The 21,144-nt window shown below is 42.8% G+C and overlaps 1 protein-coding gene and 1 pseudogene across 2 annotated transcripts in view; both read left to right on the forward strand.

Moving 5' to 3' along the window:
* Window positions 1-21,144, forward strand: part of ZFP64 (ZFP64 zinc finger protein) — a 77,775-nt gene that overhangs the window by 37,153 nt on the left and 19,478 nt on the right. The window contains exon 1 of one of the 2 annotated variants that reach the window (XM_023534060.1): window positions 20,662-21,015. The exons of the other annotated variant lie outside the window; for it this stretch is intronic. Coding sequence (XP_023389828.1) covers window positions 20,910-21,015 — 106 coding nt within the window. The 5' untranslated portion in view covers window positions 20,662-20,909. Of the gene's footprint in view, window positions 1-20,661; window positions 21,016-21,144 lie in introns of those variants that run through there. 2 annotated transcript variants of the gene reach the window in all.
* On the forward strand, window positions 2,631-2,749 carry LOC111743667 (annotated as a pseudogene).

The following is a 21,144-nucleotide window of genomic DNA, read 5'->3' on the forward strand; positions in this document are numbered from 1 at the left end:
CTACCTTGATTCATTATGGATTATTCAAGATGAGACACCTTTTGGGTGTGTTCCTGGATGATCTTAGGAGTACACGTAAACGTTGAAAATCTCAGCATTGTTTGCCTTAATCATACCCATACACCTCTTGAAAAACCTTTCTGTATCCCCCCAAATACAAGAACCCCAATCGAAGACCCTTGACCTAGAGCTGGGTTCAGCAAACTTTCTCTGTAATAGGCCAGGTAGAAAATATTTTTAGCTCTGTGGGCCACCTGGTCTTTATGGCAACTATACAATTCTGCCACTGTGGCATGAAAATAGCCAGAGATGACTTTCTACGGCCATGGCTTTGTAGGAGTTGGTGTTCCAATGAAACTTTATTTATGGACATTGAGATCTGAATTTCGCATAATTTTCATGTGTCCTAAATGTTTGTTTTTGTGTCTTTCAACAATTTTAAAAAAGTGTGAAGACAATTCTTAGCTCACAGACCATACAGAAACAGGTATTGGGCCATAGTTTGCCAACTCTCGAGCTGGTCCCTACACATAGTAGGTACAAAATAAATATTTACTAATTAAATAATAATATTTACTAAATAAATAATAAATAGCTATGTCAACTATCATTGAAAAATGTTAAAATTACTTTAAAAATAATGAATGGCTATTATGAGTTTCAGTGATGAAAGCTATTATTGACTCACGAGGTGCCAACACAGCACTAAAATCCTTACATAATCCCACATAATCCTCCCAGCAGCCCCCCCCCCTCCCCAGGCCGGTACTGTTCTCACCCATACTACACAGAGAAGGATGTTTCCCAGCTTGCCTGGTATAGAGAGTCACCTGGAAATTTTGTTGAAAATGCCCACAGCCACGGTCCGGCTCTGGAAATTCCGGGCGGGGGCCTGAGAATCTGTATTTTAAATCTAGCACTCCTGGAGATATTTTTTTTTTTTTTTGGTCCGAGCAATATGGGAAATACTAAGGTAAAGAACCTTAGAGGCTCAGAGAAGGCCAGAGACCTGCCCAAGGTCACACAGCTGCTAGCCCAACCGGGTTTAAACGTGGAACCAATACCCAAATCACTTACCCTCTTTCTAATCAGAATGTTTTTGTTAACTTGCTAACTCAGGGCTTGTTTGCAGGAATTTCCTTCCCTTCTACTCCGACCCACCCATGGATCTCCATGGAATAGTAAGTAGGACAGGGTGGGCCTTCCTGCTGTGCCTGCCTCCCTTGCCCTCAGCCCCAGATGTGAATGACAGGCCTATTTTGTTGCACTTTGATTTACAACTGTAACTGGGGGAATTCGAAGTTATCTTTGCTGTGAGCTTCTTATCCACACCAAAATCTTTCAGTTTTGTGTTCAGCATTATTTGTGGTGCTTGATCTTAGAGAGCTGGTACAAGCCTGCTAGCATCTAGTTTCACAATGCTTCTGCTGGGACCAAGAATTCAAGGGATGTTCATTAAAAATAAATTTAAAAAAAAAAAAGAGGAATTCAAGGGTTGTGTTTTGGAATGTGGGCACTGTATAGATCCTAGCTACTTCTGCCTTTCTTTTTTTTAGCGTTTTTTTTTTTTTTTTTAACTTTGACCTTTTTGTCTTGGCTTCAGAAGATTTCTCCTCTGAGCAATAAAAACCGAATGCTTGCAACGGAAATTTCTCATTGATCCTTTAGCCAGAAGTGGATCTCCTGGAAAGATTTCAGTTGAGGATCTGGAGTCAAAACTAGAATAGCTTTTCTCCCCTGCTGCTCCGGTTCCTTTGCTGCTGTGAGGGCCCTTTCTTCAGGTCAGAGGTTATCTGAAGTTGTCTGAGGAACTGGATTCCACCCCGCAGGGCTTGCCTAATCTCAAGGTGTGAACTTCAAGTTCAATGAAGGCAGCCTGGAGAGAGAGTGAACTCTTGCTTAAACCCTTCACTCTTTAAAATACTTTCCCTGTGCTTACTTTGACAGCACGTAAACTAAAATACTCTTTCCCGGACCTATTTCTGCACTTCAGTGAGATAGAAAAACAGAGGCAAGAGAGGGAAGTCACATGACTTTCCCAAGGTCACTCTGCTGGTCACTGGCTTAAAGGCACTTGAGCCCAGGTCCATACCTCCTGGCCTCTGTCACACCTCCTTCCCCAGTGCTGAGTATCTGGCTGGTGGATAACCAGCAGAGGCCAGGGTACTTTTTCCATGCTTTTTTGGTTCAGTTTTCTAATTTCATTTGGTGCTTCCAACTTCATTTGGTCTCAAGAGGACAAAAGAGGGCCTCCCACAAGTCCCCACATCAGAAGACACAAGCTCCAAGAAAAGTTACAGTTTAATAGCAAATTATTGGGGGCTAGCAGGTACACGGCGCCCTGAGCCGTGGGCATTTTTTGCCAGCATAGGCCCCCTTTACACACACGCAAAATTATGTATGCTTAAACTCATTTTTTCAACTGCATAGGAATAAATATAATCCAGGGTGCTTATATTAATTTTTTTCCTGATTTTTATTTTTTATATTTTTTTTAGAGTCAAAAGGAAAGTTTATTAGAAAAGGGGTGACACTCCACAGAGTGTGATGCCCTCTCAGAGGCAGAGTGAAAGGGACAGAGTAAAGGCTCTGAAACGACCTTTTGTTTCTGATTTTAAAAGAAAGCCCTCGTCTATGACCATGCCACCCTGAGCAAGCCCAATCGCGTCTGATTTCGAAAGCTAAGCAGGGTTGAGCCTGGTTAGTACTTGGATGAGAGACCACCTAGGAAGACCAGGTGCTGTAGGCATCGAAAAAAAAATAAATAAATAAGGGATTGTAAGCTGACAAGGTCCTTGCAATCTGTGAGGTCAACCAAGGGTTGCCTCGCCAAATACATACATACATACATACCCTTTTAGTGGGCCTTAAGCATTATGCTCTCTGTACCTACTAGAAGAGTCAGCCCTTGGAGGCTGGGAGGTTATAACAAAGGCATGAGGAAGGTAAGAGAAGTTTTTATTTTTCAGGGAGAAGAAATAAGGTGGGTAGAAAGATAATGATTTATCTTTGTTTTGCCCTACTTTTTTCTTTTATAACAGCTTTATTGAGACATGAACCATATACAATAAAATTCACCTTAAAATACATAATTCAATACTTTTCAGTATATTCACAGAGTTACCAGCATATTCAATCATTACCAGCATCTAATTGCAGAATGTTTTTATCAACCCGAAAAGAAACCTTATACTCATTAGTAGTCACTCTGTATTCTCCCCTCTTTCCACTAATATGCTTTCTGTCTCTGTGGATTTGCCTATTCTTAGCCTCTCCTATGACTGGAATCACACGGTACGGGCTATTCTGTGTCTGACATTTTTCACTTAGCATAATGTTTTCAAGGTATATCCATGTTTTGGCTTGTATCAGTACTGCATTCCTTTTAATGGCCAACTAATATTCCATGGTATGGCTATACTGCGATTTGTTTATCCATTTGTCAGTTGATGGAAATTTGGGTTGTTCCCACTATTGGCCCTCGTCTTGAACATATTAATAGATTTCCGTGTTTATAATTATTTATGGATTTTTATTATGATACCCACAACCTGTTGAGCTGTTGCTCTGTGCCAGTCACATGAATTCTCACCTGGGAATTCTCACCTGGACCATCTCACCTGGGAGCCGTTATTACTATCACCACCTTGATGAGGCCGGGCCATGGGATTAGGTCAGCAGCTGGCTCTGAGTCACACAGCTGGTTTACTTGATTTGACATGAATCTCATACTGATTAAGGTTTCGTTCAGGAGCCAGAATCCCACGTCGGAAATCTAGTAAAGGGCACATTCATCCGTCTTTGTGTGAATGCAAAGACAAAGCAGCCGATTCAAGTCCAGTGGCCGACAAAGGAAAATCGTAGAGCATGGCAAGAAAATAACACACTTTTCACTCAGATGAGTAGAAACGGTGGAGGTGCCTGGTCCAGGAGCTACTCTGCTCTCTTAGTAAGCTCAAGTCTACTCAGCACTTCCCGTGGCCAGGTCCTCGCTGGGCACTTAACTGCTGCCTCCCACGCCAGCTCACAAAACCCGAGCGTGGACCGGGGGAGTTCTCAGGAGTCTTACACTGACATCTCTCAGTCCTCAGGGAGCACGTCCTTGTACCCGTGTCACGTGGACCTTTGTTTTTAACATACAAAAATATATTTATAAGTATTTTTCTAATTAATTTTCATTTTTATTATGGTAGCATTGGTTAATGAAATCCGGTAAGTTTGAGGTATACAGTTCAACAGTATGGCATATATATATTGCATTGTGTGTTCACCACCCATAGTTAGATTTCTTTCTGTCACCATATATTTGACCCTTTTTACTCCAATTACCTCCCCTCTACCCCCCACTCTGTGGTAACCATTAGTCCATTGTCCATGTCCATGAATCTCTGTTTGTCCTGTTTGTCTGTTGCTTTTAGGTTTATATCCCATATCTAAGTGATACCATGTGGTTTTCAACATTTCCTGTCTGGCTTATTTCACTTAGCATGATTATCTCGAGGTCCATCCACGTTGTCGCAAATGGCAGGATTTCATCTCTTCTTATGGCTGAATAATATTCCATTGTATATATGTACCACAGCTTCTTTATCCAGTTGTCTATTGTAAGTCACTTCGGTTGCTCACGTCCTGGCCATCGTGAATAGTGCTGCTGTGAACATCAGTGTGCAAACATCTTTTTGGATATATGTTTTCAAGTCTTTGGGGTAAATACCCAGTAGAGGGATTGCTGGATCATATGGTAGATCAATTCTTAGTTTTTTGAGGAACCTCCATACTCTTTTCCATAGTGGCTGCACCAATTTGCAGTCCCACCAGTGGTGTATGAGGGTTCCTATTTCTCTGCATCTTCTCCAACATTTGTTATTACTTGTCCTGTTGATAACAGCTATTCTAACAGGTGTGAGATGGTATCTCATTGTAGTTTTGATTTGCATTTCCCTAATAGCTAGGATGTTGAGCATCCTTTCATATGTTTGTTGGCCATTTGTATGTCTTCTTGGGAGAAGTGTATGTTCAGATCCTCTGCCCATTTTTTAATTGGATTGTTTGGGTTTTTTTGTTGTTGTTATTGAGTTGTATGAGCTCTTTGTATATTCAGGATATTAGGTCCTTATCAGAGGTGTTGCTTACAAATATATTTTCTCATTCAGATGGTTCTCTCTTTACCTTGTTGATGGTTTCTTTTGCTGAGCAGAAGCTTTTTAGTTTGATGTAGTCCCATTCATTTATTTTTGCTTTTACTTCCCTTGCTTTCGAGGTCAAATTCATAAAATCTTCTTTAAGTCTAAGGTCCATGAGTTTAGTCCCTATGTTTTCTTCTATGCATTTTATTGTTTCAGGTCTTATATTCAGCTCCTTAATCCATTTTGAGTTAATTTTGGTGTGTGGTGATAGACAACAGTCTAGTTTAATTCTTTTGCAAGTGGCTCTCTAGTTTTCCTAGCACCGTTTATTGAAGAGGCTTTCCTTTCTCCACGGTATGTTTTTAGCTCTTTTGTTGAAAATTATTTGCCCATATAAATATGGGTTTACTTTAGGACTCGCAATTCTATTCCACTGGTCTACGTGTCTGTTTTTCTGCCAATACCATGCCATTTTGATTACTGTCACTTTGTAGTATAATTTGAAGTCGGGCAGAGTGATGCCTCCAGCCTTGTTCTTTTTTCTCAGGATGACTTTGGCGATTCAGGGTCTTTCGTGCTTCCTTACAAATGTGATGATTTTTTTGTTCTATTTCTTTTAAAAATGCCGATGGGATTTTGATGGGGATTGCATTAAATCAGTATAATGCTTTAGGTAATGGGATCATTTTAACTGTGTTGATTCCCCCAATCCAAGGACACAGAATATCTTTGTATCTTCTTCAATTTCTTGGAATAGGGTCTTATAGTTTCATTATATATTTATCTATATTTTTAAAACATGGTTTCTTAAGCCGGCCAAGATATTTTACAAATTAAAAGTGAAATAGTACTTTTGACTATTGTTCCTTAAACCAACCTCTTAAATTTCTTCACAATGTTAGCTAAAAAATTGTTAAAGAATTGCTTTAGGAAGTAGTTTAGTTTTCAACGTCGATTTTGTGGTTCTTGAGCAATGAGGGTAGTGATTTATCTTGGGTCGTGTTTTTCCAGTATTATCTTTCCTTGAAAGTTGTGTCACTGAATTTGGAAGAGAGAACTGCGTGATATTTAATTATTAGGAAATGGGAGACTGCTGGGCAGATGTTCTGGATGCCATCAGCTGTTACCATAGCGTCAGTTCATGGGTGGATTCATTCCAGGTAGGTGAATGGAACTTGCAACAGGGCCCACGGAGCTGGGAGGACACTAGATTGTACAGTCCGGCTTTAGAGCATCTCATTGTCTAGTGTGCCATCATTTCCTGCCTATGTGGATCTCAAGGGCTGAGCTTGAGTCTCACCACTCAAACCCCTGAACGAAAATGCTCAGTTCACACTCATTGAACTCATTCAGTCAGTCAGTCAATAAGTGTTTCTTGAGCACCTACTATGTGCCTGGTGCGGTTCTGGAAAGGTAGGAGGTATCAGTGAGCAAACAGAGAATGATTCTTGTTCTTATGACGTCTACCTTCCAGTGTGGGGAATCAGACAATGCATAATAAACAGAACACGTAAGTACATTACCCAGTGTCTTAGAAGGCGCTGAGTGCTTGAACAGGGTGAGTGGGGACATTTGGTATGGGGAGGGGGATGGCGGTTTTAAATAGGGGGATGGCGGTTTTAAATAGGGAGGTCCCCAAGAAGTTAAGATTGGAACCCAGACTGGAATGAGTGTGGGAGGAGCCGTGTGGATGTCGAAGAGAGCTCCAGGCAGAGGGAGCAGCCAGTGCCAAAACCCTAAAAAGGAAACACGCCTGGGCGTTTGAGGTTAGTGTGGTCAGCAAAGGATGAAGTAGAAAGTGGGGTGACGGCAGTATTCGTCTGTACGTTTTTTGCAATGTCTTACATATTTTATAATAATTAAAACAATAATAACAATTGCATTCGTTCAGCAAATGCTAATTGCCAAAGGGGCATGTGATGTTGGTGACACGGGCAGGTAGGATCCTTGCTGTCTGGGAGTTTACTGTCTAATAAGGCAGACAGGCGAATAAACATTTGTCACAGCACGTAGATGCTCTAATACGTGACGTAGAAGAACGACAGGGAAGCCCAGATATAGAAGGCTCAGGGAAGGCTGCCCACAGGAAGTCAACATGAGAAATACGAGCTACACAGCTGAAAGCGAGGAACAGAGAAATGGGGGTGATCATGCTAAGGTGGACTAGAACGTACAAAGGGCTGGAGGAAGCAAGGCCATTTATAATTGGAGCATTTTTCTGGAAGGGAAAGGAAAATAATGTTAAAAGGTTGGTGCTCCTTGGGGAATGTTGGCTCCTGAGAAGGTTATTTTTGGAGGAAAAAATACTACATTTATACCGTATACATAAGGTAATCGTAGTTCATCATCCAAACTGGGACACCTTTGAGAGTGAAGTGGCCCTATTGATAATTACACTGGGAGAACAGGTGTAAATCAGCTTCCACTATGCCGTTATGATTGATAAAAGGCCAAGCCCAGAAACTATAAGATTCTAATCCTTCATCCTAGTGGTACAAAGCAGCAACATAGTACGACAAGGCAAAAATTAGATTTTCACATTTCGTGAGTCTGTTTTCCAGAAAAATAACAAGTCACATGCCACAGAGCTGATCAAAATTTGGGTTTTCCATCTAAGGCTTTGGACAAAAATTTATTATAACTATCAATATATCTATCAGTCTTTATCCATCTGTCGATTCTTAGCCATGTGATTGTATTCCTGTTTTCAGCATTAGTAAATGTGGTAGATGAGATTATTGTTTCCAGCTTAGCACTTACTCCTTGGTACAGACTTATATTTACCCACTGGCATGGGTTTTGGGCCAAGCCATAGGATTAGCTTTGGCTAACGGGATACTAGTGGATCTAATGGGAAGAGGGACTTTAAATGTGCCTGTACGATTTGGCTCATCCTCTTGTTTCACAAAAAGAAAATGCCCTGTGTGGCTGATGGCCCAACAAAAAATGACCAGACACTTGGATCTGACTTCAACCCAGCCCGCAGCCCGCAGCCCGCAGCCCGCAGCCCGCAGCCCGCAGCCCAAGCCAGCAGAGCCAGGATGAACTCGCAGATCCATAAAAAAGAAAATCAGTGTTTCCTGTGGAAAGCCACTGAGATCTTGAGGTTGTTACACAGCAAAAACTGACTAATGCAGGAGACCGTTAGCAAAATTCTCAACGTGTGACTGCCTACTGAGTTGCCGTATTTATCATTCAGTATTTATGCGAATGAATGAAATGATATCTCTCCTACAAACCTACTTTAAAAGCACTCTCAATACAAGTATGATGAAAAGCATTTGTAAAATTTGGATGGAAATATTGCAAGTCTCTTCTTCCCATCTGGTCTTGCCTCATTTTCCTTTCTTTTCCTTCCTTCTTTTTTGTTCCCCCTTAATTTCTGGTCAGTTCCCTCTCATGGGGAAGAGGGAGAAGGAAAACCCACCCAATAGGAATCCCCATCCAATCTACCTAAGACCCGTTAGTATCTATATGGGCATCTCTATGGACAAGGAGCATTTTCTCCATTGGCTCTGAGACTCAGCCCCTCCCAGGAGGAAGGGCATGAAAAGAATAAAATGCTGGAAATGCTTCAGCTTTTATGAGACTTTTTACCTTCCTAGAGCAGATCTTGTTCATTTTGAGCTAACTCTAAGTCACCACGTGTGTTCAGAAAGATAAGCAGAGTAAAGATTAATTTGAAAGATTGTTATGTTGAAGGCTCCACAAGCCTTAGGTATTTTTCAGCCTAATCCAGTGTAGACGGCATAGTCACACCCAAATGCCTCTGAGCAGATGAGTAACTACTGTCATTCAAAGATCCTTGGGGAGCTACTCTACCCCTACTTTCAGCCCAAATGCTTCGAATGGGGCTGACACGTCCCCTACACGAGGGGAGGGCACGTGTCCCATGGTTGGCCAATCATTGTACCCCATGACCTTGGTCAAAGTTATTAGTCTAAAGCAAGGGTCAGCAAATTTTCTTCTAAAGCGACAGAAATGGTTGCTGGTTTCAACAGATGTCACTGATAATAAATATTTTAGACATAGAGGATCATCCAGTCTTTGTTGCAGCTACTCAGCTCTGCAGTTTTAGCACAAAAGCAGCTGTAGACAATACACATAAATGAATGATGCTGTGTTACTATAAAATCTTATTTGCAGAAACAGGCAGTGGTCCAGATTTGGCCCACAGGCCATAGTTCGCCAACTCCTGGTCTAAAGGATGGGATCTGACCCAAGACAAGCCCATAAGGCCTACCCAGGGCTTAATTCTAAGGTTTTTGTTTGAGCGATCAGGAAAAAGCCACTTTCTTTATCTTTGTCCTTGGAGCTGACACCGCCCAAACTTCTGACTAGAGATGTATTATTTATCTATTGCTATGTAACAAATTACCCCAAAATTTGGTGGCTTAAAACAACATATTTCTTATTTCAGAGTTTCAGTGGGTCAGGAATTCAAGCATAGCTTAGCCAGGTCTTCTGTCTCAAGGTCTGTCACCAAGCTGTAATCATGTCATTGGCCCTGCTGGGGTCTCATCTGAAGGCTCAAGTGAGGACATTCCAAACTCACTCATATGGTTCTGGGCCATTGGGATGAAGGCCTCGTTTTCTCCCTGGCTGTTAGCCAGAGGCTGCCATCAGCATCTTGCCATGGGCCTCTCCACGGGACAGCTCGCAACATGGCTGCTGGCTTCCTTAAGAGTGAAGAAGCAAGAGAGGTCAAGACAGGGTGAGCAAAAAGGAAGCCAGAGTCTTTTTGTAATCTAATCTCAGAAGCGACTTCCATCACTTTTGCCAAATTCTGTTCATTGGAAGTGAGCCTCTGGGTCCAGCCCAACCTCTAGGGGACAGAACTAGCCAAGAGCAAGAATCTGGGGAGGTGGGGCTGTGTAGGAGCCATGTCAGAAGCCGCTTACCCCGTGAGGGAGCTGCCTGGGCGGGAACCAGCACCCAGCAGAGCTGTGCTCAGAGGGGAGGAGGAAGACCCAGCCAGCACGACTCCATGCGAGCCCCTGGATCAAGCCAGAGTTGGAGTGAACATGCACTCCCACCTTCAGTCCTTTGGCACCAATTCTTTTTTTTTTTTTCTTAAGGCAGTATTAGTCAGGTGTTTGTTACTTTCAAGCATCTAATCCCAACTAAAAGACACTCCCTTACAGAAATTGAGTCAAAGGCAGCCTTGGAGATCAATAGTAATTGGTAGAAAAAGGTCATTGTTCACTGACTGCTCCTTCTGGGCCAAGTAATGCCCTACGCATATGACAACCTCCACCCTCATGGAAGCCCAAACAGTAGGTAATGCAGTGAGAAAACCAAGGCCCAGAAATGTTAAACATTTGTTCCAAGCCGTAGGGCTATGACTTGACCAGCTCTGTCTTATGTCAGAGTTTATATATTTTTGAATATATATTTTTGGCTACATTACTTTTCAGTGGGTGTCACTTTGGTGAAAAGCCCATGCATTTTACTTCTTCGTAGAAACTTTATCAGTCCAGCACCTCAAGTTAAATATCAATTTACCATATCGATTGATTAATTGATTGATTAATCAATCTATCGATTTAGCAACCCATAAGCTCCTCGGGCCCGCAAAATTATTGCAGGGGACTTTTCCTTACAACTTTGAGGGGAAAGCCCAGTGGGTGTTTATTATGCCCAGGTGATGAAATGAGGCCCAAAAGTTCTGAATGCTCCATCAGTCCACACTGCTCACCGCCAGACAGGCAATGCCGAGATTCACCATCACACTCAACTCCCCTATTCTATTTGCAACCTTGGACTTGTGTCCCTAACAGAACAGAGAGAGAGGAGATGGGAGGACTCACGCCTTTGCAACGTGGCAAGCAATTTGACATTAAGCAGAAATGAGCATAGCAGGAACAGAGTGCCCTGGCAAAGACTGTTCATCGTACCCCGATGAGTAGTGTGCTCTTTTTTTTACGACTAGAACCACTGACATTTCTGTGAGGTCTTTCATGAAGAGTTCATACATTCCTAATGTCCAAAGAGCAAAACAGTATAAGATGGTATACATTGAGATGTCTCTTTCCTACCCTGTGTTCTCTTCCTGGTCCTTATGGGTAACTGTTTTCATTGATATTTTTTGACTTATTGGAGTATCTCCAGTAGCAAACACTGAGACGAGGATTAGAGAGCAAGAAGATTATTTTGGAAAGTGATCCCATGAAACAGCGATGGCATGGAGGGGAAGTGAGGCAGAGGAGAGTAGGAACAGATACACAGTGCGTTCACAGCACTGTCGCCACTGTGGGCAACTGGCACTTACTCCTGCCGGAAACCCCTGGGAGACAGGAAGGAACTGGTGCCTCAGAGTTATCCACCCACGAGGCAAGAAAGCAGAGGTATTTATCCACCAATCCCAGCATTCCCTGATGGGGGGCTCCTCCCCAGGTGATGGGAGGAGATTAACAGCCCAGGTCATTCTAGCTGCTGCTGCCAACCAGAGAAAACCCTCAGGAGAAGAAATGCAGGTGCTGGCAGTTGAAGGTCAGTCCAGCATGTACCAGGGTGACAAGGATGGTGACAATTGGAGCACCCACAACATTTGCTATACTGTATAGCCTTCCAGTGTCTCTTTATGCAAATTCATAAGCAAATATGAATATACTCTTCCATTACCCCCTTCCCTTTTGCAAAAAAAAAAAAGGCATATTATATATGGTTATATCCCTTGCTTTTTTCACTTAAATATTCAGAAGATCTTACCATATTAATACATAAAGAGCTTTCTCACTCTTCCTTTTTTTTTGCCTTTTAGCTGCAGAGTATTCCCATGTATGGCTCTGCCACAGTTTACTCAGCAAGTAAGCTATTGACAAACACTTGGGTTGTTTCCAGGCTTTCGCACTTTTAAAAAGTACTACGATGAATAATCTTTCTTGTAGATGAGTCGTTTGCGTGTGTGCCTGTGTGTCTGTAGGACAAATTCCCAGAAGTCCTCCAAGTTTTAGTTGGGCACACAACCACTCTACTAGAATCCATATCCCCAGACTCCCTTGCAGCTACATGTGACCATGTGATGAAATTCTAGCCAATGAGACACCACTAGGAAGTGATGCATGCTCTCAGTCACCTCTGTACAAGGCAGTTACTTGCCCTCCTCTTCCTCTTTGCTCCTTCCCGTGGTCTGGATCAGTGGTTTGGATCTTTGCCTGAAGGAAAACATTCCAGGGGATAGTAAAGCAGTAAGCTAGGAGATAGGTCCCTTGGAGCATCATCCAGTAGAAATAAACCTTCTATTTTATTTAAAACCTTCACTTTTATTTGGTCTCTGTTAAAGAACCCAAAGCAATAGTCTAAAGATGGGATCACATGAGGGCCTATGTAGTAGAGCTGAACTAAGTGTTCCAAACACACCCCTCTGTCTTTTTCATTGACGTACCCCCAGCATACCTGGCACAATGTAGGTATTCAATAACATCAACAAATTTACAATCGTTGTTATTATATTTTAAGTAGTTTTAAAAGTTACCATAGTGTAAGGGTAGTAGGTAGATGGCTGCCAATAATAATAATAACCAGTATTCTTGATTATTTACTCTTTGCCGATCCCTTTACATGTGTTCCCTTTTAATATTCAGAAAAACCATTTGACGTAGGTGGAATTATTATCTTCGTTTTACATATGAGAAAAATGAGGCTCAAGAAGTTTAAGAACTTGTTCAAAATCACACATCTGTGAAAAGCTGGACTCTGGTGAGATAATACACATAAAATGTCTTCTAAAATGGTACTTAGCCCCTGGCAAGCATCTGTGAATGTCCACTAGTCACTACCACCACCACCACCATTGTTGCTTCTCAGGTGAAGAAAAGTAAAGTGACCTTCTCAAACTAGCCTGGAATCGGCCTCCGGTTGTATCTGAGGTTTACCAGAGAGGGGAAGGAGGAATAGGAAATGGTTTAATCATCTCTTACTTGCTTCTATCCCCACCCACTTCCTTCATCTTATCTTCAGCACTCCACCCAACTCCAGCCAGACTGAGGTTCCTCAGGAGTGCCATCTCTTTACCTCCTGGTCTTTGCACAAGCTATCCCCTCCACCTGGAACCCTCTTTGCCTCACTTCTTTGCCTGCCCAAGACCTACTCATTCTACACATCTGGGGCTATGAATCTGCCTCTTGCAGGAAGCTTTGCCTGAACATCATGTGAACCTTTATCATTCTATCTGGTAACTAGCTGCCTGTTCATTTATTTTTCCTCCTTATTACTCTGTGACTTCCTTAAAGGTTTGCTGCTATATTCCTAGAGGTTAGCCTAACACCTCACACCCAGATGGAGCCCAATTAATGTTTGTTAAATAAATGAATGGCTCTGGAACAAACCCTAATAGAAGTCAAAGTCAGGTAGACTGCAGGGCGTAAGACATGGAAACACTAACAGAACCTGAAAATGACAATTGGTTTGGGTGCTTTCAATGTTGCCAGAAAGAGATCAGAAACTCATTTTTCTTAGGAATAGTTAACTAGCCTCCACAGGCTGCCACACTCTGCCCCAGGACTAGAAGCTTCAAATTCCTATTCTTGGACAACATTCCTTTACCTTTCGAGAACTTCCACACCTGTAGGAGCCAGCAGGTGAATTGGAGGCTGTTTGTTTTCTCTATAAATATAGGTCCTAATCCATTTTGTTGCCCACAAAGTAGCCCCCTCCAGTATTTCATTTCATCATTTCAGATTCTAATCCATGAAGGGGAGGGGTGGAGGGTGGGAGTAGAAAGGAAAAAGGAGGAAGTGAGGATATGTATGCCAATTATTTGCATTTTCAACTAAGATTGTGCCTTAGTAATTTTTAACTAGTTTCTTCTTTTCATTTTAATTCGAGAAGTTATATATGCTGATGGGAATGTAAACTGATGTAGCCACATTGGAAAAAGAGTTTGGCATCTCCTAGGAAAGCCATACACGATAATCCAGCTATTTCTCCCCCTACTGTACTTCTCAAACCTACTGAGCATGAGAATCACCAAGGGACCTTGTTAAAATGCAGATTCTGCCTCCAGTGTGTCTCAAAAGTTAACATAGATACAGTCACCTGGGGGCCTCGCTAGGAAGCAGCTTCCGATCCCAGTGCTCTCAAACTCTAATGGGTAGAAAAACGACCGGGAAATCTTGTTAAATGCAGATTCTGGGCGTAGAGAAACTTACACATGTGAATCAGAAAACCTATGCAAGAATGTTTATAGTTACGTTGCTCGTAATTACCAAATTGGAAACCGCCCATTGGCAGTGGCAGTGCAGGCAGAATGTGGTGTGTTCACACAATGGGGGTTACGCGAGAGCGAAAACGAACTCCAGCTGCCTGCACCAACACGTCGAGTCTCACAAACCTAAAGAGGCAAGTGAAGGAAAATTATTCATGCATTTCAAAAAGTGGCCAAACTAAGCAACAGATTACTTAGGCGACAGAACTATTTTTAAGTAATCATTACGCAGAATTAGCGATAGTGGAAGCAAGTGGCAGAAGGAAGGAGAAGCTAATGGATGGGAACGTGTGAAGGGTTTCTTCGGTACAAAGAATGTTCTAGATCTAAAGTTGGTGGTTACATGGGCGTTCGTTTTATTCCTTAAATGGCACATTTATGTTTTATACACTCTTGTATGTGTGCCAAATTTTATGATTTTAAGTTTCGAAACTTAAAAGATTGCAAAAATGTATATAGCAAGATGTCAGCCTCTCAGACAACTGCATCACAGATACTGCTGTCCTGTCCTCAGGGAAAACGTCTGTGACCAGTTCCCTGTCTCCTCCACATTCACAAGTGCATGTATGTGTGTGCGCATGCATGTGCGCACACACACACACACACACACACACACATTTATATGTTAAATTTTATAGAGAGGATGCCATTAGATATGTATGTATTTTCATATATATTTATATATGCCCACAAGAGCACAATTCGTATACTTTTCTGTCCTCTGAATATTTTACTTAATATATCTTGAAGAATATTCTTTATCAGTGCACACAGAAATACATCATTCCTTGTATGGTCGTACAGAATTTATTCCATTGTGTGACAGAACCATAATTTAGTTAATTACTTTAATTATTACTTTTTAATAAATTACTTCTCGTGAAGTAGTATATGAATACATCCCATTTTTTTTTTCAAAAAGGAAATATTACTAAGGATAATGTTCTCTTACACACACGAGGAGAATTTAGGCTCTTCAGTCCTTCCTCCCGCCCCATCTTTGCTTAACACATAACCAGTGTGTTTCCTTCCAGTACTTTTTTATTCTGGGTTTTCATGTTTCACCATTGGAAATACGTATGGCTTTGAGTATGTGTTTATATCTATGTGGAACTTGCTTTTTTTCCTTCAATCCCGTATATCTGGGGCTCTACCCGTGCTTGTAGACATAAACCTGGCTGATTCCTTTTATTAGCTGCCTAGCATTCCGTGGTAGGGCTGACCCTCGGTGTAACTATCCCTCTGTTTTAGGGCATTTAGGTTGTTTCTCAATCTTTGTTTTTTGTTTGTTTGTTTGTTTGTTCGCTATGACAATGGTGTCGCGGCAAATATCCTTGGACACGCTCCTTTGTGCACATGTGACGATGTTTCTCTGGAGAAGAAGAGATGGAAAGGAGAATTGCTAGATCGTTGGCAGGGCACGTTTAAAAACTTACTGCCAGATTGCCCTCCAAAGTGGCTATAAACATTCACACGCCCACTAGCAATGCATTAGAAGACCAATTTCCCTACACTCTTGCTAAAAGTAGATGTTATCAGCCTCCTTAATTTTTATTGATCTAGTAGGTGGAAAAAAGAGAGAGAGGAATTTATGGTTATTTAATATTCATTCCCCTGTAATTAGTGAGGCTGAACACCTCTTACACGTTTATTGCTCGGAATCTGCATTTAACAAAATCTCCAGGTCATTTTTCTGCACATTGAAGTTTGAGAAGTACTGAGATCAGAATCTGCTTCCTAACAAGGTCCCCAGGTAATTTGTATCCATGTTAAATTTTGAGACACACTGGAGGCAGAATCTGCATTTTAACAAGGTCCCCTGGTGACTCTCACGCTCAGTAAGTTTGCCAAGTGCCCTGTGGAGGAGGAATAGCTGGATCCTAGCGTCTGATCCCTTAATAATATGTGTGTGTTTAATCTTTTCTATTCAGACAGGATATAAAACAGTACTGCATTTTATTTTTTAACTTATGTTTATTTAATCATAAGTGAGCTTGGACATTTTTTTTTTTTCAATTTTTTATGAGCCAGATTTTTCTTTTCTGGGAACCAGCTCACTGAATCTTCTTATTTTGCTCGAAACACACTAAAATTGATTTCCTGTGAGCCTTTGCTGTAATTTCCTCTCCCAGGAATGTCATCTCCCTGGTCCTTCCCATGGCTGCCTATTATATTCACATTTTAGGTCAAAGGTCTCTTTTAGCCAAACTCAGGTACCCCCACCACTAGCACCCTATCAATCACGACCACACCACCCCTTTTCATCTTGATGGTGGTGCCCATCAGTATCTGAAATGACCTTGTACCTCCATCCATTCGTTCATTCATTAGTTCCCTGACTGCCCTGCTGGATCTTGTTTGTCTTGCATATCACTCAATATTCCAACACCTGGAACAGAGCAGGCACCTGCGTGGGCTCAAAAAAATTGTGATAAGATGAATACATTAATTCCTGGCAGATGAAGAAATAAGATTTGCTTTGGTCTAGCTTTATAGCATGTTTGGGAATCATTTATACCCAGATAAACATTTACTACTTCAGTCCTGTGTCTATAGTGGAGAATAATTGTCATGACAGAAGTCAGACGAGGTGGCTTAGGAGAACATGACCCACAGCAAGGAGCTCGTACCCACAGGAGGCCCACGACAATCAGAGAAACAATTATAACTTATTTTTATCCGTTTCTCTTTAAAAAAAAAAAAAAAGCAATTACTTGAGCAATATTAAGTGAGTAGTATTAAATTACTCATTTAATATATATTGAAACCCAGGAAATTGGCAACTCAGAAAGGTTGAGTAATGTTTTCATCCAGTTTATTTTTGTGTAAAACACAATCTGTGCCTAGTTCATCAGAACCGCCAATTCTAGACGAGTGTCAGCTACTGTTATAGATAACTGTTAACTCTTACTGTCTTTATAAATGAGAATTATCTGAACACAGAGAGTACAACCTCTGTACTGTACACCGTTCTGTGTCCTCTACACATGAATTTATTCACCCTCACAACCACCCTGGCTATTAGCATTGCCATTTTATCGTTGAGAAAATGGGCACAGAACAGCTTTCTCAAGGTCACACAGTAACAGACGCAGGATTCTAACTCAGGCCGGCTCCATCTGTGCCCTTAGCTATTACATCACGCCGCCTCTGGAATCTTCGTAATGCTTTGTAAAGAGAGGCAGAGTGACCAGGAGAATCTTTGTGTGGTTCAGAGGTACACGGTTCATCTCTTGGCTCAATACTTAAGAGTTATCAAAATGACGGGATAGTCTTCATTTTTCTTTTACAAAGTGACCGGGTTGCAAAGTTATTGACTTTCTCTATGATGAAAGGGGACTACCCAACAACCATTGGAAAAAATTCAGGATAAAGGTGTTATGTAAAGAATGAGAAAATAACCAGTTTGCAAGAGAAACAGCCTATGGAGGAGGTATTTTTAAATGCATGTTTGGCCATGATTCCCTTGTTAAGTGATTTTGCTGCTGAAAACAGTGAAAAGTTGTCACTTATAAAAACCTCTATCTGCATGTTTAAACTTAGCAACAGAGTTTTTAATCTGTTTAAACATCTTCCAAATAAATGGCTTCAGTGGGTTTGAAATCCATTTGTTGAAGATATAATGATGCACCCTCTTCAGCTGAATTTGCAAAAGCCCCAGGTTGATTATTGGGGAAGATGAAAATTTATGAGCTGGGTTTCAAAAAGAAATGAATAGTCAGTTTTTATAATTGGTGAATGGGATGGAAAAGGGAGATTAACTTATTAAGCATAGCCAATGCCACTTGACTTTCATTGAGATCTACATCCTGTGAGGTATACTTTTTTCAGTTTTTCAAGTATGACCCTTGAAATCAAGCCATTACAACCAAACATGATGATAAACTTAATTTAGGATCATAATTCTGAATGGATATATTGTAAAATATTAAAACAGTGCCTTCAAAAGACAAAACAAAGTTCATCGGTTGCTGTCACTTGTGGAAAACATTATTTTTACTTCGTTTTTTGTTGAAATTATACACGCGAGGGAAATGCAACTCAAGACCATAGTGACATATCATTGTATATCAATTTGATTGGCAAAAATGAAGACATCCCATAATACCAAGTGTGAGAAAGGGCGTGGCTGCACGGTATCTCTTACAGTGCCGGACGAGTGTCAATCAGTGCTACGACTTCGGCATTATCTGGCCATTTAACCAATGTGTACACTCGCTTAAGAAACTGCCACTTTTTAGAAAGACCATGTATCACAGCCACACATGGCCAAGATCAGGAAACAACCCAAGTGCCCATCAATGGGAGAGCGAATGAATGAATGAATCCTGTTAGTTCACACCATAGAATATTGCATGTCAGTCAAAATGGACAAAGGACCTTAACAGCAATTTGGGTGATCTTAGCAATATAATACAAGAGGGCCGGAGGGGGCGGGGAGAGGAGCCATTCCTGGAAGATTCTATGCCCTTTTTATGAGGTTCTTTAAAAATGTGAATTGTATATAGTTTTAAGAATGCATGTAGGTGCAAACAAAAAACAAAAAACTTGCTAACAAAAAGCAAAGGAATGAAGTATGTAGAGTTTAGGCTGATGGCTATTCATTTGGGGGATCAAGGGGACATATGAGAGATACTGGTTATGGTTAAGGTCCTAGTTTGGGGTGGGTTCCCAGGCAGTTATTATATCATAAGCCAAGGAACCGAGGAGCAACCAAATATAGGCCAGCGATGGATCAAATGGATAAGGAAAGACAACGGGTCATGCATGTAGCAAGGCTTGGTTAATCCAATCCTGTGCATCTGAGCTGAAGAATACAGAGGGGCTCAGGGGAGAAATACACAAGCACACTGCACACCTCAAGCCACCGTATAAAGGAGTGTCAGATGTCTCCCATCCTAGCCACTGGGTGCTCTTCCTCTTTCAGCTTCCCCACAGGTGACCAGGTGTCCCCAGGTGATCCAGTATCCTTCTGAGACATCCCAAAAGGAGAAACGATAAACCCAAGCACATATGGCTGTTTTCACATGGCTTTACGTGTACACGCAGCTACACACACGTCCCAAAGAAAACTTTAAAAGGTCCTTTAAGATTTTTATTTTAAGCCTCAAAAATTTAATCCAAGCGACTTCACCTGGCCTTACACAGCCATCCCTAGAATCAGCTCACAGCTGGAAATCGATGGGAAGGTTGAGGAAACCAGCTGAGTTTTTTGAGAAATAAATAAGTGCTCTTATATATTTCAAACCTCTAGGGTTTGCTAACGGTAACCTCACAGCAGGCGTGTCACAGGACGCTGCGAAACCCCAGCGGGCCATCTCTCAAGCCACAGCGGAAAAACTCGCCTGCGGCGCTGTTAGAATCCAGGCTCCCAGGCCGGCCCCGGGTTCAGAGCTGAACTTGGGTCTTTTTTAATAAGGCCCCACGTGATTCTCAGGTTCGGGCAAGCTTAGGGCACAGTCCCGCTTTAAGTAACAACCCCGATATGAAGGAAGTAAACACCTGAAGGTGTAGGCGTCTTTCTTGCTCCCTCGTTGGATGCTAAGAGGGGGTTCTCTTCCCCTTCACCCCACCCCGCCTCGGGTCTCATCAAGGTCCCAGCTAGTCTGAGCACGAAGCCAATTAGCTCAACCCCCTAGGACGACGCCTCGGTCACCGGCCGGGCGGGGCCGGCGCTCCTTGGCCCCGAGGCTTCTGTCCCAGACGCGGGGCGGCGTGGGGGCGCTGGGGAGAAATACAGATTCCCGGGCTCCACCGCCTGAAGCCAAAACATTTTTGGAGTCGGTATTTTTAATCAGCTCCTCTAGGAGCAGCGGTTCACCCTGCAGTTGGCGACCCTCTGGCCTCATTTAAATTTTAAATTAATTCGAAGATACAGCCAAGGTTGAGAACCACGAGTGGAGGTCGTGCTTCTCAACCTTGGCTACCTCCCAGAATAACCTGGGGGAGCTTTAAAAAAACAACAAAAACCCCAGTGCCGTTTTCAGTCCAGACCAATTAAGTCAGAATCTAAAAGCGCAGCTGGTTGCAGCCGCCGCCGCGAGGGCATCACCCGCGAGCTCGTTAGAAATCCAGAGGCTCAGGCCCCACCCCAAACCCACGGAGTCAGAATCTGCATTTTAACGAGATCCCCAGTGATTCGTGCGCACATTATAGTTGGAGCAGAGCTGCGCTTCTGACATTTTAATGGGCACGCGAATCACCTGGAGACCTCGTTAAAATGCAGACACGGTTTCTCAAACTTTAATGTGCCTGCGAATCACCCGGGGAGCTTGTTAAAATGCAGATTCTGATGCAGCGGGTCTGGGGTGGAGCCCGAGAGTCTGCATTTCTAACGAGCTCCGGGTGGGTGCGGGCCGCGGGGCGGCGGACCGACCGCGCTTCCCCAGGACCCCGAGGCCTTGGCTGGGGGCCCGTCCGCTGTCAGCGCTCGTGATAAATCGGCCTGCTCAGCGGAGCCGCGGCGCTGCCGGGACATGCGCGCTCCGGCCGGGGGGGCGGCGGTAATTTCCGAACTCCGGGACCAGGTTGTATGAAGTAGGCCACTCGTGGGGACTCGCCGCGACCCTCACGCCATGTCGCGACGCAAGCAGGCCAATCCCCAGCACCTCCACAACGAGGAGCCGCAGCCTGCGCCCCAGGAGTTGGCCAGGGCGGCCCCGGAGGTGGTGGGAAAATGGGGTGAGTAGCGCTGCGGACGCCCAGCTTGCGGGGGCTCGACGCTGTTTCTGGGGTGTTCCGGTACTCGCGCGGGTACGAGGTGCCGGCACCGGGCGTGGAAGGGCGGGTAAAGCTTCCAACTCGAGTCCC

This window comes from Pteropus vampyrus, unplaced genomic scaffold (genome assembly GCF_000151845.1).
Source record: "Pteropus vampyrus isolate Shadow unplaced genomic scaffold, Pvam_2.0 Scaffold117, whole genome shotgun sequence".
In the NCBI taxonomy this organism is placed as follows: Eukaryota; Metazoa; Chordata; class Mammalia; order Chiroptera; family Pteropodidae; genus Pteropus; species Pteropus vampyrus.